The sequence below is a fragment of the Clavelina lepadiformis genome, chromosome 7 (genome assembly GCF_947623445.1).
Source record: "Clavelina lepadiformis chromosome 7, kaClaLepa1.1, whole genome shotgun sequence".
Classification (NCBI taxonomy): Eukaryota; Metazoa; Chordata; class Ascidiacea; order Aplousobranchia; family Clavelinidae; genus Clavelina; species Clavelina lepadiformis.
The window spans coordinates 15,556,507-15,568,368 of NC_135246.1; the positions used below are offsets into that span (position 1 = coordinate 15,556,507).

The window sequence follows — 11,862 nt, forward strand, 5'->3', positions numbered from 1 at the left end:
TTTAACTCAGTGAAAATAAATTTTCTGTGGGTAAGAAGAGAATAGCAGATTTATTGCACGCTGATAATTCAAAGCTAATCATCGATAATGGAACTACAGCAAAGCAAAATACGCATTTCGATCATCCTTACAATAATGGGGTAGGGTGGGTACAAAGCATGTGCAGTAACGCTCAAATACAGTTCAACCATCTTTACATAACTCTATTGGCTGATACAGTTAAGATAACTGCAGGTCAATGATTGTTTTAAAAACTACAGATAACAAGAGTAAAGAAAAATGAGTACTTAAGTACAGGAAAATATCTAGGTTATAACTATCCAGCACGATGTTGTGAGGAGAGGGCCAAAAAATTCTGAACACAAATGAAGAATAAAAGATTTAAATTTTACGTTTTCATCAAAAGTAGTATTAATACGTAAGCGAGGGTAATTATTCATGGAATTTCGGAATTAGTTTTTATGACGATATTTCTTTGATGAATTCTTTACGCAGACGAGAGAATTGACGCGGTGACTGATGAATTTTTTTCTAAAAAAAAAACAACAAAATAACGACTGAAACCTCTATTTTTTTGCAACAAAACAACACTATTTGGGATCGTTTATATTATACTATTATATTTAGTTTAATAGCTGACACAAGAGAATAATTAATGGCAAAAACAGTCAACACTACAAACCAATGCATGGATACCGCCGCTTTGCCCTGCGCAAGACATCCGACTAACTAGCGACCAGAACATTACAAGCAAAGTATTTGACAAGTTATTGACAAATAATACGAACTAACCTGTATTTTTGCTTCGAGAAGAGGCATGAGCGAATCTGCAACAAAAGCGGCGTTCTCCCTGATCAATTTCGCTTTCTCCTGCCTGCCGGATTCGGAACGGATTGACCCCGCCGTGAACTCTGTATATGACCTCATGATGTCCACAATTCCGGCGAGGATGTGTATTTCGATTTCTCGTAACAGCATCTGAACACAAAAACTAGTATTATAAAACATTTATGTGAAAAGATGAGGGAGCTGACTACTCTTTACACGGGTTAATTATATTTTCAATTTGACAGAAGCGACACTCACAAATGCTGCCAGTTAAACTATTTGCGCAAACTAAAGACTAATTAACAAGTTGCTGTAGCTCTTGTACAGTTGCTATATGGTTAAGCCTTGTGTTTTATTTTAGGAAAGATTAGGGAAATCTTTTGGCTTATACATAAAAAATAGAGTTTTGGTCGTAAGCTTGCAGACAACGGACTTGGAAGGGCGAAAAATGAAAAACTGCTCGTGCATTTTGCGGTAAATCGACGTTGAAAATTTACAACTTTAGTATAAGATGTTTTCCTCACCTTTACAGCGCTGTCAACGTGACTGACAATTGCTCGCGTAAAAGCGATGGTAGAACCGGTCAAACGAACATAGCAACCGTCGTAGCAGTAATTTTCGAAATCTTTCACCCCGAGACGGAACATGTCGTCAATTAACTTCTCCGTCGCCTGCAGGTAAAGTTCTGGTAAATTTGTATTAATTTTAATTGACTTACTTCAAGAAATAAAACCTTAACGACCTGAGGAGTGACCATGTTTGAAGGTTTCCAAACCTCCTCCGAGTTTCGTAACTTGGTCGCATCAATAATCTTCTGCTTATGACCGGTCAATACTGACAGAATGGATGGCATCAAGAGATTGTTGAGCTGAAAGTTCAAGTCAAGTCCAAGGCCGTGGAGCTGCAATATAGAATATCAAACTTTTATCTTTAGTAAAAAACCGGGATGTATAACCCAGGGTGGTCCGAGGCTGTGAGCATGAAAGGCCACAGTAAGGTTTGAGGAGAATATTGCGGGCAACGAATAGGAGAAACTCCAATGTTTGCAAAGGACTGAGTTTATCCACTGTTCTATCCGACTTAATGTTTGGCTGCATCACTAATAACGCATTCCTTGATACCTTCTATACTTGTTTATGACTGTGCTTGCAACAAAATGCTAAACTTATCGCATGTATATATCGCCACACAATGCTGTGACGTTAGCCGTAAAAAAGCATTACGGCATTACCCATAACAATCACAAATTGACTTTCACTTCAATGATGTTGTATTTATCTCAGACTTTGGCTAATGCAACCCATTTAAATAAAGCGCAGATGGATTTTACTGTACAAACTGCGAATTTTGCACTGCAAAATACGGCGTACTAAAACTTCGAAAGTATTTACGGGCTGCACAAAATCAACACTGATATAACAGATAACCATACCCAAGAATAAAATATGCCTTTTGGCGCCATTTTGGGGCTACTAATTTGCATAATGCAAACAGCTGAGTGAAGATAAAGAGCTAGATATATTAAGTTGTTGGCTAAATATAAATACAGTAAAATCTTAGAACTTTAACATAATATCTGATTGCTAATCGTATTTCCAGAATACCTTTGAACAATGGGCCTGGGCATTTTGCACACATTCAGCAACTTCAGTAATCTCGGCATTTCTTCCAAACACTTGCTGCGAAAAAATGTCAACAAACCCAGAAATTTCCTGACAGGACCAGACGACAAATGCTGTGAAGTAGAAATAAATGTTGAAGAACGTGGGCAAAGAATTAGATGTATTTTAAGGGTGTCAAGTCTTTCATAATGGCAGACCGACCCTTAGTTGTTAACTTCCAAGGTATGAAGTTTTCTGAAATTAATGCAACCTCAATACAGATATCTTGTTCAGCAAAAAACGAACTTACATGAATAACAGCCCTGAAGTTTGTCAAAAGCCTGTCTGAATTCTCTTGCTGTTTCCTCTAAATTACTGAAGAAGACCTTACAGAGTTTGCTGATGTATAACGACAACGAACCCTCTGTCCGGAGCTGACGTACTGCATACGCCATTGCACTACTTCGATTTGTTAAAAACAAATCACAGGCCTGAAAGTAACAGAAACGTGGCATTATTTATTCTTATATTACATCAAACGTGTAACTGGCATTTGACAATGACTTTTTGTCTGCAAAAAGGTACATAAAGTCAATTCAATACACATTCAGCAAAATTATCCGTTCTAATTATTAGATAAAGTCTACATGCTTGCATTACCTTTGAAATTTCTTGAAGTTTAATCAGTAACAAGACAGGCCTTCTCACCACACGAGGTCCACCTCTCAAACTACGATCAGGTGAAGTTCGAAGCTCTCTGGAGGACAAATAAGATGACCTCATATCTCCAAATGATAAAATAGAAACACGAAAGAAGTAGAACTTAAAAGAGCAGACAAGTTTAAAAGACAAAAAACTCATATTAAAGCTTTATACATTCACAGCAAACAGAATTTGCTGCATAAGCGCAACTAAAAGTTAAATGATACCTTGATAACACTTCTACCAACTGGTCACATCGGTTAATAAGTTTGGTTTCGACTTCTGACTTCGCTGGTGAATCTGGAATATCTGCTAGAAACGTCTTGGCTAGAAAAGAAAAAATATTTAACTGGCTAGCTGCTTTTGTTTTCGCGAAATTAAATTTGCAAAAACATCTACTTTTTCCAATCAAGTCAACGGCTTGCTCAAAGTTTCTCTGAGCAATGTACACGTCTAAATCTTCAGGCATTTCTTGGAGCCAGTCGACATGCAGTCTTTCATCTTGAGTTGAAGAGTTATCAGCGACAGCATGATCTGGGGATGAGGGAACTTCCAATTCTGCAAACGCTATTTCAAAAAATATTTCAGATGATCATCTTGAAAAGATTTAAAGAAATGAACAGAATCCTACATCTTCTGATGTGTTTTACTAGGTTGGGGTAATGGCTACACTGTTGAGTTTAACAAGTGAATAAATAAAGCAGACAACCTGGAATATGATGTTGCTTACGATTATATGCATTCAATGGGGATATGGGAACCGGAAGGGTTGGAGGATCTGCTTTTTTGTCTTTTTGGTTGAGAAAATCACGCTTTGTTGCATCCATTATCTCAAGCCATTCTCTCTGAACATAAGACTAACGTAAATTTTCGGATTTTATGTTTAAAGTATACTTAGTACATGAAACCAAGTTTTTAAAAGCACAAAGTAACCTAGCTTACTGTCTGCAATCCACAAAGGAATTTTCCAAGATTTTGCAGAACGGATAACCCAAACAGCAAGTACATTTCATAACCATAAACGGACTATATTTACTCATAAACAATTCAATTCATACACCTTCTCCTTTGCGTTTTCGCATTGGAACATCCTGGCATCCGGGAACATCAGCACCTTGAATGCATTCTTCACAGCTAAAAATTATACCGGAGTAAACTGAAGTTGCATTTTAATTTTGACACAGATACAATGTGAAATACAAATATCCTGGTAAAGAAGTAAGAGCATATACGCAGAAAAAAGAAAATTTTTGTCGTTTTTGAAGCTACAATGTCACAATTGTAAGCAAGTAATTGTAGAGTCAAATATTTTCAAGATCAAATCGTACAACATATTTGCAGCATAAGTCATTACTCCAACACCTGTGGTATCACCAATTTATATAGCCAGTAAGAGTACAAGTAATCTAAAATTTTAACAATGGTACATTAGTTGGTTAGTTAGTAAGGTTGTTATTATTTCTGTAACATGTACAAAATATTCTTACATGTTTAATAACTCCATAGTTATAGAAGGAAAAATATATACATTTGTTGGTGAAAAACAACATATCAGTATATAAGTTAAAAGTATACAGATTGTGGAGAGCACTGTTCTTTGGGCAAGCAATGTATAATTACTAAATTACAGGAAAAAAATTATCGATGATTGATAATTACTTTTAAAAAAACATACTTTGTGTTCATTAAACTGTTATAGCTGCGTTAGTAAGTATAAACTAGACAACATGCTATTGCATACATCTAACATTAGATATCAGATTGTGATAATTCATCCAGTCGTTTGTGTAAATTACAGTGTTTTCCTGATTACATTGTGGCTGATAACACATAACAACCATAACATGAGTAAATTTGGGTCTGTCTAATAACAATGAGTATATTTATCATGTCTAATAATTTAAACTTTGTTGATGAACCAATTAAAAACAAACAAATTTCCATCACCAAAAGTTTGTAATTTCTACTTCGTGCTGAAGTTCTAAAATGTAGCATGCAAACTTTTACGCTAAATTCCTGCGGGTATATCGATACTGGATTTCCTTGACGACAACAAATTGAAAATATTTTTTTGTGTTTTACATGATTTATCCATAAACATCAAAGAAATACAGTATCCTAAAACCTATAATCTTGATATAACAACCCAGTGGTTGCCAAAAACAATACAGCAGAGCATTTGTTAATTGTCCCACCAGAAATTACTCAAACACCATTGCTTTGTATGTAATGCGAGCATGGGAAATAGACACATGCACTTGCATGTTGCATCAAATTTTTTCAAAACTTACTTTTAGCAGGCACTTTCTTTTCTAAAAATTCTTCTCATTAAGTATTTGATAATAATAAGACAAAAATACTAAAACAATAACATCAAAACTTAAGCATCCCGTTTCTCTAGCTGATCGATGCAACAAATTTATAAAATGAATCTCACAAAATAAAAGCAATAAAAGAAACCGGCAAATCAGAAATACAAGCAGTGAAATGAACCATCTTTAAAAGTACTCACGGCCTACATCCCTTGCATTAACAACCGCTACAGTGTCAAATTCCCACAAAACTTGAAATTTGTATTTTCCTGCAACAGTACTGCCACGTCTAGCAGGTACCCAAGTAGTCACCATAACACTGTGGATCAATACAGATTGTATATGCATTTATCAATAAGCATAACTATTGTCTAAAAATCACTTTCCCAAATTATGGTGACACAGTTAGTGTTTCAACTACAATAAAGTTAATATATATTTAATTCAGCAATCAATAAGTTAGGTAAGCATGTTATCAGTAACGCAGTACCAATCATTGAAGAGAAATAAATGGATTTTTCCCATGGGACTGAAAGAATCCGTATCCAGCTCCACGACGTCACCATCATGCACCAAGAATCTTTCTGGGACTTCCAAGATGTTCTACAATTATACAGAATCACAACGCTTGATATATTTACGGCATAAGGATTAAAAGTGAGTATATATTTTACGAGTAAGTAAGTTTATATGTCGATGCACTGCAATAAATTGCAGAACATTTTGGACAAAAGAAAGCAATGAATTGGGCTTCAGAGTGAATTCAAACTTTCATCTAGGGCTTGTGTATTGGGTCGAAGTTTTTATGCAAAGAACTTGAATTGAAAGTTGAAAGCCAACAGGTGATAGGTCTCTTCCTTGATCCCAGCATGGCAATAAGTAGAACCATGTAGGCTATTTATAATCATAATCACATGATTTTTGCTAATACTTCATATGTGGTTTTTCACAGTCTCATCAAATTTGCATAATCTCAGGAACAATTCAAATCAATTTCATTAAATAGCTAGAAACTACGGACTACAGAAAACTGCAGACTTACAGCACATCCGTCCAACTTGCTGTGCAAAGCTGACATCACTTTCCTCTGTTCCTGCTCCTTGTCAGCTTGCTGCTTTGCCCCATCGTCCTTCGCAAGATCATCTGCAAGTCATGATAATATCTTCAAAATTATCAGGACATGATTCCTTGCCTGTTGATCATAAACTTCATGGCACAAAAATCACTGATTTTCTTACCACTTCCCTTGGATGCAAACATCGATGTCATTTGTTCCATGAGATGTTTTTGCTCAGTTAAAATGTGGTTTAGCTGAAACATTTCACCTTCCAAAACTGCAATCAGATTAAAAAAGAAAATTATTCCAGAATAATGGCACACTCTATTGCTCTAAAGCGGAGAAGTTTGAAAAAGCACTTTAGGAATTAGTAGAAATTTAGTACTGGGTATGTAGTAACAAGTAGTACTATATTTTACGTACATGATATCTCTTTTGCAGTGTCAATAAATTGCTGGTAATTGTGATAAACTTGCTTCTTTAGAATTTGCGCAGTCTCATCACCAAGTGCCTGTATTCGCTGACGATTTTCTTGCAAATCTTTGTCTCCATCAGACTGTGCACTAATGCTGTTTGCAACTGTAACAAGAGTGACATAATTTCTAAGATTTTATCTGAACCAGGCATTAAAGCATAGCATTAGCATAGCATTATAGCATCTTCCCAAAGATAAATGAAACTTATAGGTGACATAATCAGACGATTATGTATCTGTGCATAATAGAAAAACTCAGATATCAAGACCTTGGTATTAGATACTAGAATAAAGATGTCTCGAAACATATTTATCAAAAATGTGTGAAAATATTATATATTTAAGTATTGTTTATTTATTTATAATAGTTAAATACTATATTAGTAACACAACAGTCAATTACATTTCTCTGGGTCAAAATTGCGATGTCCTAACGTTTTTGCCAATGACGTTGACATTTTCGGCAGAGCTTTGCTTCTATCCGTCATCGCCATTGCAATCTCACAAAAGACACTTTTAAACTGTTTACTATCCTAGACAATTTCCACACTGGATGATAAAGCAGCAAATACGGTACTATGGTACTCACTAGCCTACTTCTACATCAGGGCTACTCAACTATTTTTAGCAAAGGTCCAGTTACAAAAGTTCAAAATTTGCTTAGGTCCGTTATAACTCTCATGAAATAATTTAGAGTCATACAAATGTAATACGGTATATACAAAATCCGGTAAAGCGGTATTAGCAAAAGCAATAAGCGAAATTTATATATTGTTCTGTTAGCCTATGCATTTCTGGCCCAGCCAAAATTTTCGTGGATGTACGTTGCATTTGATTTCTTTCATCCCTAAATATGATTTGGCAATACTTACCAGAATCAAACATTAGCATTAGGGTTTTTACTAGGCCTATCAGCCTACGCTACAGGCTAGCCTAAACAAATATCAAAAAACAAAAACTTTGTTTCACACACGGAATGTTTTCACAGAAAAATCTCAAAGAAATGAGAAATGTAGCATCTAGGCCTACTTCACTTGCTGTGCGGCTTACTTGCTGAGAAAGATATCCAAATAAAAGGAGGGGGAGTCCCAAATTAATGGCGTCGATTTGACGCTACCAAATCAATAAAAACTATTGGTGGCCTGTAAGCTGCTGCAACTTTAAATCATGTTGAGTTGTTTACCATTACCATAAGTTGTTGGATGAAAAAATAGTGTTAAATGAAACAATAAAAATTTTGCTTGTTTTACATGAAATCAATGGGTTTGCAACTTTGCATATTAAATTATCCAACAACCAAGTCATAGCTATCATATCGAACAATAAAAGGAACTAAATCAAGAAACGAAAAGAAACAAATGTAATGAATAGATTCATTTAACACAAGAGCTCAAAAAGCGTGGTAATTAGGTGCTTAACAGAACAAACGTAAAAAATTTGGCAAAACGCGAAATTAATTGTACTCAAATACATGGAATACGGCAAAAACTGAAAATCTATTTGTTGGCACCATCTGCCGAGCTCGCAGGTGTCGCTTAAGACTTTAAATTGATTTAAATTATTACGCAGGAACATATACGTAGAAATGCTACCGAAAATGAGTAGGTATAACAAACCACATTTTTTCCAACACGTAAAGCTTGTTGTGTATAAAATGTTGTAAAAACAAAACATAACTAACTAAATGTGGCCGTAATGGTTAACTTTAAAAATGTACAGCCTCATTAACCCTCAACTCAGCTAATTCATCTAGATGCAGTTTACTCATGATTCATGAATTGTTGTAGTGAAATGAGTATTGCTGCTGTTGGTGTTACGAAAAGATGCGAAGTAAGATACACGGCATGCATAGAAATAGCGTTTCTGCGGTTTTCGAAACCACTTGCAAAATTATTTGATGACCTATGCAGCCTACTGGTATTTATCCCTGAAGTTACATGCTGACTTGCGTATTTTCTTAACTTGTGGAAGAATGTGCAAACGTTTTGTTATGATCCCAAGTCACAGTATGTTACCTGGCAGTGACACTGAGACAGACTACGCCATCACATCAGCTGCATGCGCAATTAGTGCACGGCCTATTGATGGACAATGCAACGACAATTTTACGTTTCAATGTCGTTAGAACGCTTAAAAAAAGGCAAAAATGGATGCAAAATTTTTACAAAGCTCAGCAAACTTGCACTTACAGGCTTTGGTACAGATACACTGGCATAACGCAAGAACTAAACGTTCTACAGTCTACGGCGATAATAAAGACCTCAGCAAATGCAAGAAAACTTTTAGAAAATCCGCTTTTAAACGCATCAAAAACAGTTTTAAAGTGGCTTTATGTGAAATGTATTCTCATATTCACACGTACAATATACGTACAACTACAAAAAAGGAAATGTGATGAACGAAAAAGAACGAAGACGTGAAAATCTCTTGATGGCCCAAAAAATTGGGTTCATGAGGAGTAGGGCATGGTACCCACCTTTAAATACGCTAATGGTGGAATAGCCCCGTTTTTGAAATACAGACCTACGGCTAAATGATACGATGTGAAGACGACCGCCTTAAAACGTCCTCACATTCACAATCGACTAAACCTTGTGATGTGGTCCCAATATTTACGATATATACCTTCACAACATACATGTAACATCGAGTGCCAAGATGTTAGGATTTCTCCCCATTTTCCCTATACGTTATTCAAACAGTTACTGGCCAGCAGTGGCGGATTACCATGCGGCAACTGGTATACAAGCTGCAGGGCATAATAATCAGTTTGTTAAAATAAATGAACTGATTTAAAAAGCACGCCCACCACAGGACTGCTGAGTGCCAATTGTCTGTTTTTTACTGGCCACTGTGAGGTTGTCCCGATGTTCCTTTAAACTAGTTTAAAATGAAATTTATTCTCCATACTTTGTTATAGTTGTTATAGATCAAACAAAAAGTTTAAACTCAAAAACTATTTTAAAAATTTTACATAATTTTATTCTGTGCTTAATGACGCTTTATTGTAACATCATAATTCACTGGAGTTAGAACAGATCTATATTTATCTCTATAAAGTGTTGTAAATTATTTTATCTATATTAATAACGTCAATCACAAAAAAATTGGGAAAATCCAAAAAAGATCGATATCATTTCGATCACTATCGTAATGAGACCGTCTGTATCTGTTTTCAACCAAATTGAGATGCTTACGCCATAAGTCATTGGGTTATGAGATTGATTTGTGTTTTCATCACTGCAAGGTCACGAAAATTAGGCCGTATGACGTACAGCAAGTGGAAGCGACATTTCTATTACTTTATAGCAATTTGTATAAGCTACTGCTATTCAAGCATATATTGAGATAACAATCGAAGACATTGTCTCTTGCCATTCGTTTCCACTTACAGACAATTGCAACATATCAAACTATCATACTGTCATCAGACACCTAAAACTATGTGTAAATGTTTCTGACTCATAAAAGACAATCTTTTAGTAAATAGTTCTTTTATCAAATGCGGAAGGTATAGCTTTGCCGGTTGAAGTTGCATGTCAGCAAGTTTGTTTCCTCTCTTATTTTATACTCATTGCAAGATGAAATTTGTGCTTTTGTTCAGCTGCATTATCGCCAGCTTTGCTTCTTCTGCTGCAAGTAAGTGGTTCAATGATTTAGTGTATAACTCTGAACGTTTTATTTCTATGCTTTTTTGGGGCGAATTTAAGCTGTGTTTGAATTTGAATGCTAAATTTGTTTCAGGTTACACGAATCAACAAGTTGCTATACAAAAGCAAACCAACCAAGAAACGGATGACGATATCAAATTCAAATATCCTGCTATACCCGTTGCCATCGGCCGCTTTATGGTAATTCAATCGTTTTCTGTACTTGCATTATAATACCTCTATAACGCCGGGAAGCATTCTTATCATATTTTACATGGCCAGGTCGACTGTTCAAGCCATTGTTTGATGAGCAGCGTCACTAGGGATTATCTGACACCTTGCATTTATCAGCGTTTTCCGTGTAAGTTAAACTTTAATAAAATTGAAGTAAAAAGTAAAGGTACAACCAAAAGGGAAAGGCGCCACGTAAAGTGTGTAATGCTGTTACTTATGTATAACCTAGTACACGATTATCGCTAATTTACTTATTATATCGCTATTATCGCTAATGCATTTTCATAAAGTAGACATGATAAAACTTTTTTTTGTGTTGCAGTTATTTGCCAATTTTGCCGTTACACTTATAAATGCGGAATCAGGCGGTCCTACATGCACTGAGCACATCTTTTGTGGTCTCGGTTAACTCGATGTCGATTTCCGGTCGGTATAATAAAAGCTGTCGACGTCGAAACATCGTTCACTCAAAATGACGTCTCATCAAATGGATTGAATGTATACGTGCTATTGTTTGCATTATTCTCTTTTAACTGTTGCTTTTCGAGAACTAAGCATTTTCCTGACATTATATTCATTACAGTATTATAAATTAACCACTTATTTATTACGTTATTTTTTGTCGCCCACTGAAAATAAATGAAGAAAAATTTTGAAGTGAGTAAATGAATACGAAACAAATAATCAAACGTAAGTGCGTTCGAAAAGAATCGTGGTCGTAAATTACTGCACACATTAATGATATAAAATATAAAACAGGCTATTTACGCGATGTTTGTGGGCGGCGCTGTATTAGCATATAAAGTTGATCAAAGCGTTGAAGAAAGTCGTGGCGTAAACATATACATTGACACAGTTTTGTTTAAGGTTGAGAGCAGATTTAACCAACTGGGACAAAACCATATCGGTGCAGAATTTTTGCTGTAGTCTGCATAAATATGTTACGCTATTTTGTTAAAATGTAAACTGATTTAGAGCCCCAAAAATAACTTTTTTCCCTGAA

The 11,862-nt window shown here is 35.5% G+C and overlaps 2 protein-coding genes across 3 annotated transcripts; one reads left to right on the forward strand and one right to left on the reverse strand.

Annotated features, from left to right (window-relative positions):
- Positions 1–31: 31 nt before the first annotated feature.
- LOC143464949 (exocyst complex component 8-like) lies at positions 32–7,543 on the reverse strand. Of its 2 annotated transcripts, XM_076963018.1 has the most exons (18): positions 7,379–7,543; positions 6,924–7,079; positions 6,682–6,777; positions 6,486–6,586; positions 5,934–6,046; positions 5,644–5,762; positions 5,423–5,443; positions 4,192–4,265; positions 3,862–3,976; positions 3,531–3,698; positions 3,359–3,458; positions 3,090–3,186; positions 2,740–2,920; positions 2,433–2,563; positions 1,571–1,729; positions 1,353–1,499; positions 793–978; positions 32–531 (listed from the first exon to the last, which is right to left on the reverse strand). In XM_076963018.1, exons 1-18 carry the CDS (start codon positions 7,467–7,469, stop codon positions 460–462), a joined length of 2,127 nt encoding a protein of 708 aa, XP_076819133.1. In that variant the 5' UTR covers positions 7,470–7,543; the 3' UTR covers positions 32–459. The 2 variants fall into 2 exon arrangements, with proteins under 2 accessions (XP_076819133.1, XP_076819134.1); XM_076963019.1 differs by lacking the exon at positions 5,423–5,443.
- A 2,943-nt stretch (positions 7,544–10,486) lies between these two features.
- LOC143465747 (uncharacterized) lies at positions 10,487–11,481 on the forward strand. The gene is made up of 4 exons (XM_076964207.1): positions 10,487–10,614; positions 10,720–10,826; positions 10,908–10,986; positions 11,182–11,481. The coding sequence occupies exons 1-4, from the start codon at positions 10,512–10,514 to the stop codon at positions 11,241–11,243; spliced, it is 351 nt and encodes a 116-aa protein (XP_076820322.1). The 5' UTR covers positions 10,487–10,511; the 3' UTR covers positions 11,244–11,481.
- The last annotated feature ends 381 nt before the right edge of the window (positions 11,482–11,862 follow it).

Bases quoted from the DNA above. Each gene is read 5' to 3' on its own strand.
- LOC143464949 (XM_076963018.1), bottom strand. From the start codon at position 7,469: ATGGCGATGACGGATAGAAGCAAAGCTCTGCCGAAAATGTCAACGTCA. The intron at 3,977-4,191 runs GTGTATGAATTG...TCTTATGTTCAG, and splicing joins GCGAAAACGCAAAGGAGAAG to AGAGAATGGCTTGAGATAAT. The intron at 2,921-3,089 runs GTAATGCAAGCA...TGTTACTTTCAG, and splicing joins AACTTCAAGAAATTTCAAAG to GCCTGTGATTTGTTTTTAAC.
- LOC143465747 (XM_076964207.1), top strand. From the start codon at position 10,512: ATGTCAGCAAGTTTGTTTCCTCTCTTATTTTATACTCATTGCAAGATG. The intron at 10,615-10,719 runs GTAAGTGGTTCA...AATTTGTTTCAG, and splicing joins CTTTGCTTCTTCTGCTGCAA to GTTACACGAATCAACAAGTT. The intron at 10,827-10,907 runs GTAATTCAATCG...TTACATGGCCAG, and splicing joins TTGCCATCGGCCGCTTTATG to GTCGACTGTTCAAGCCATTG.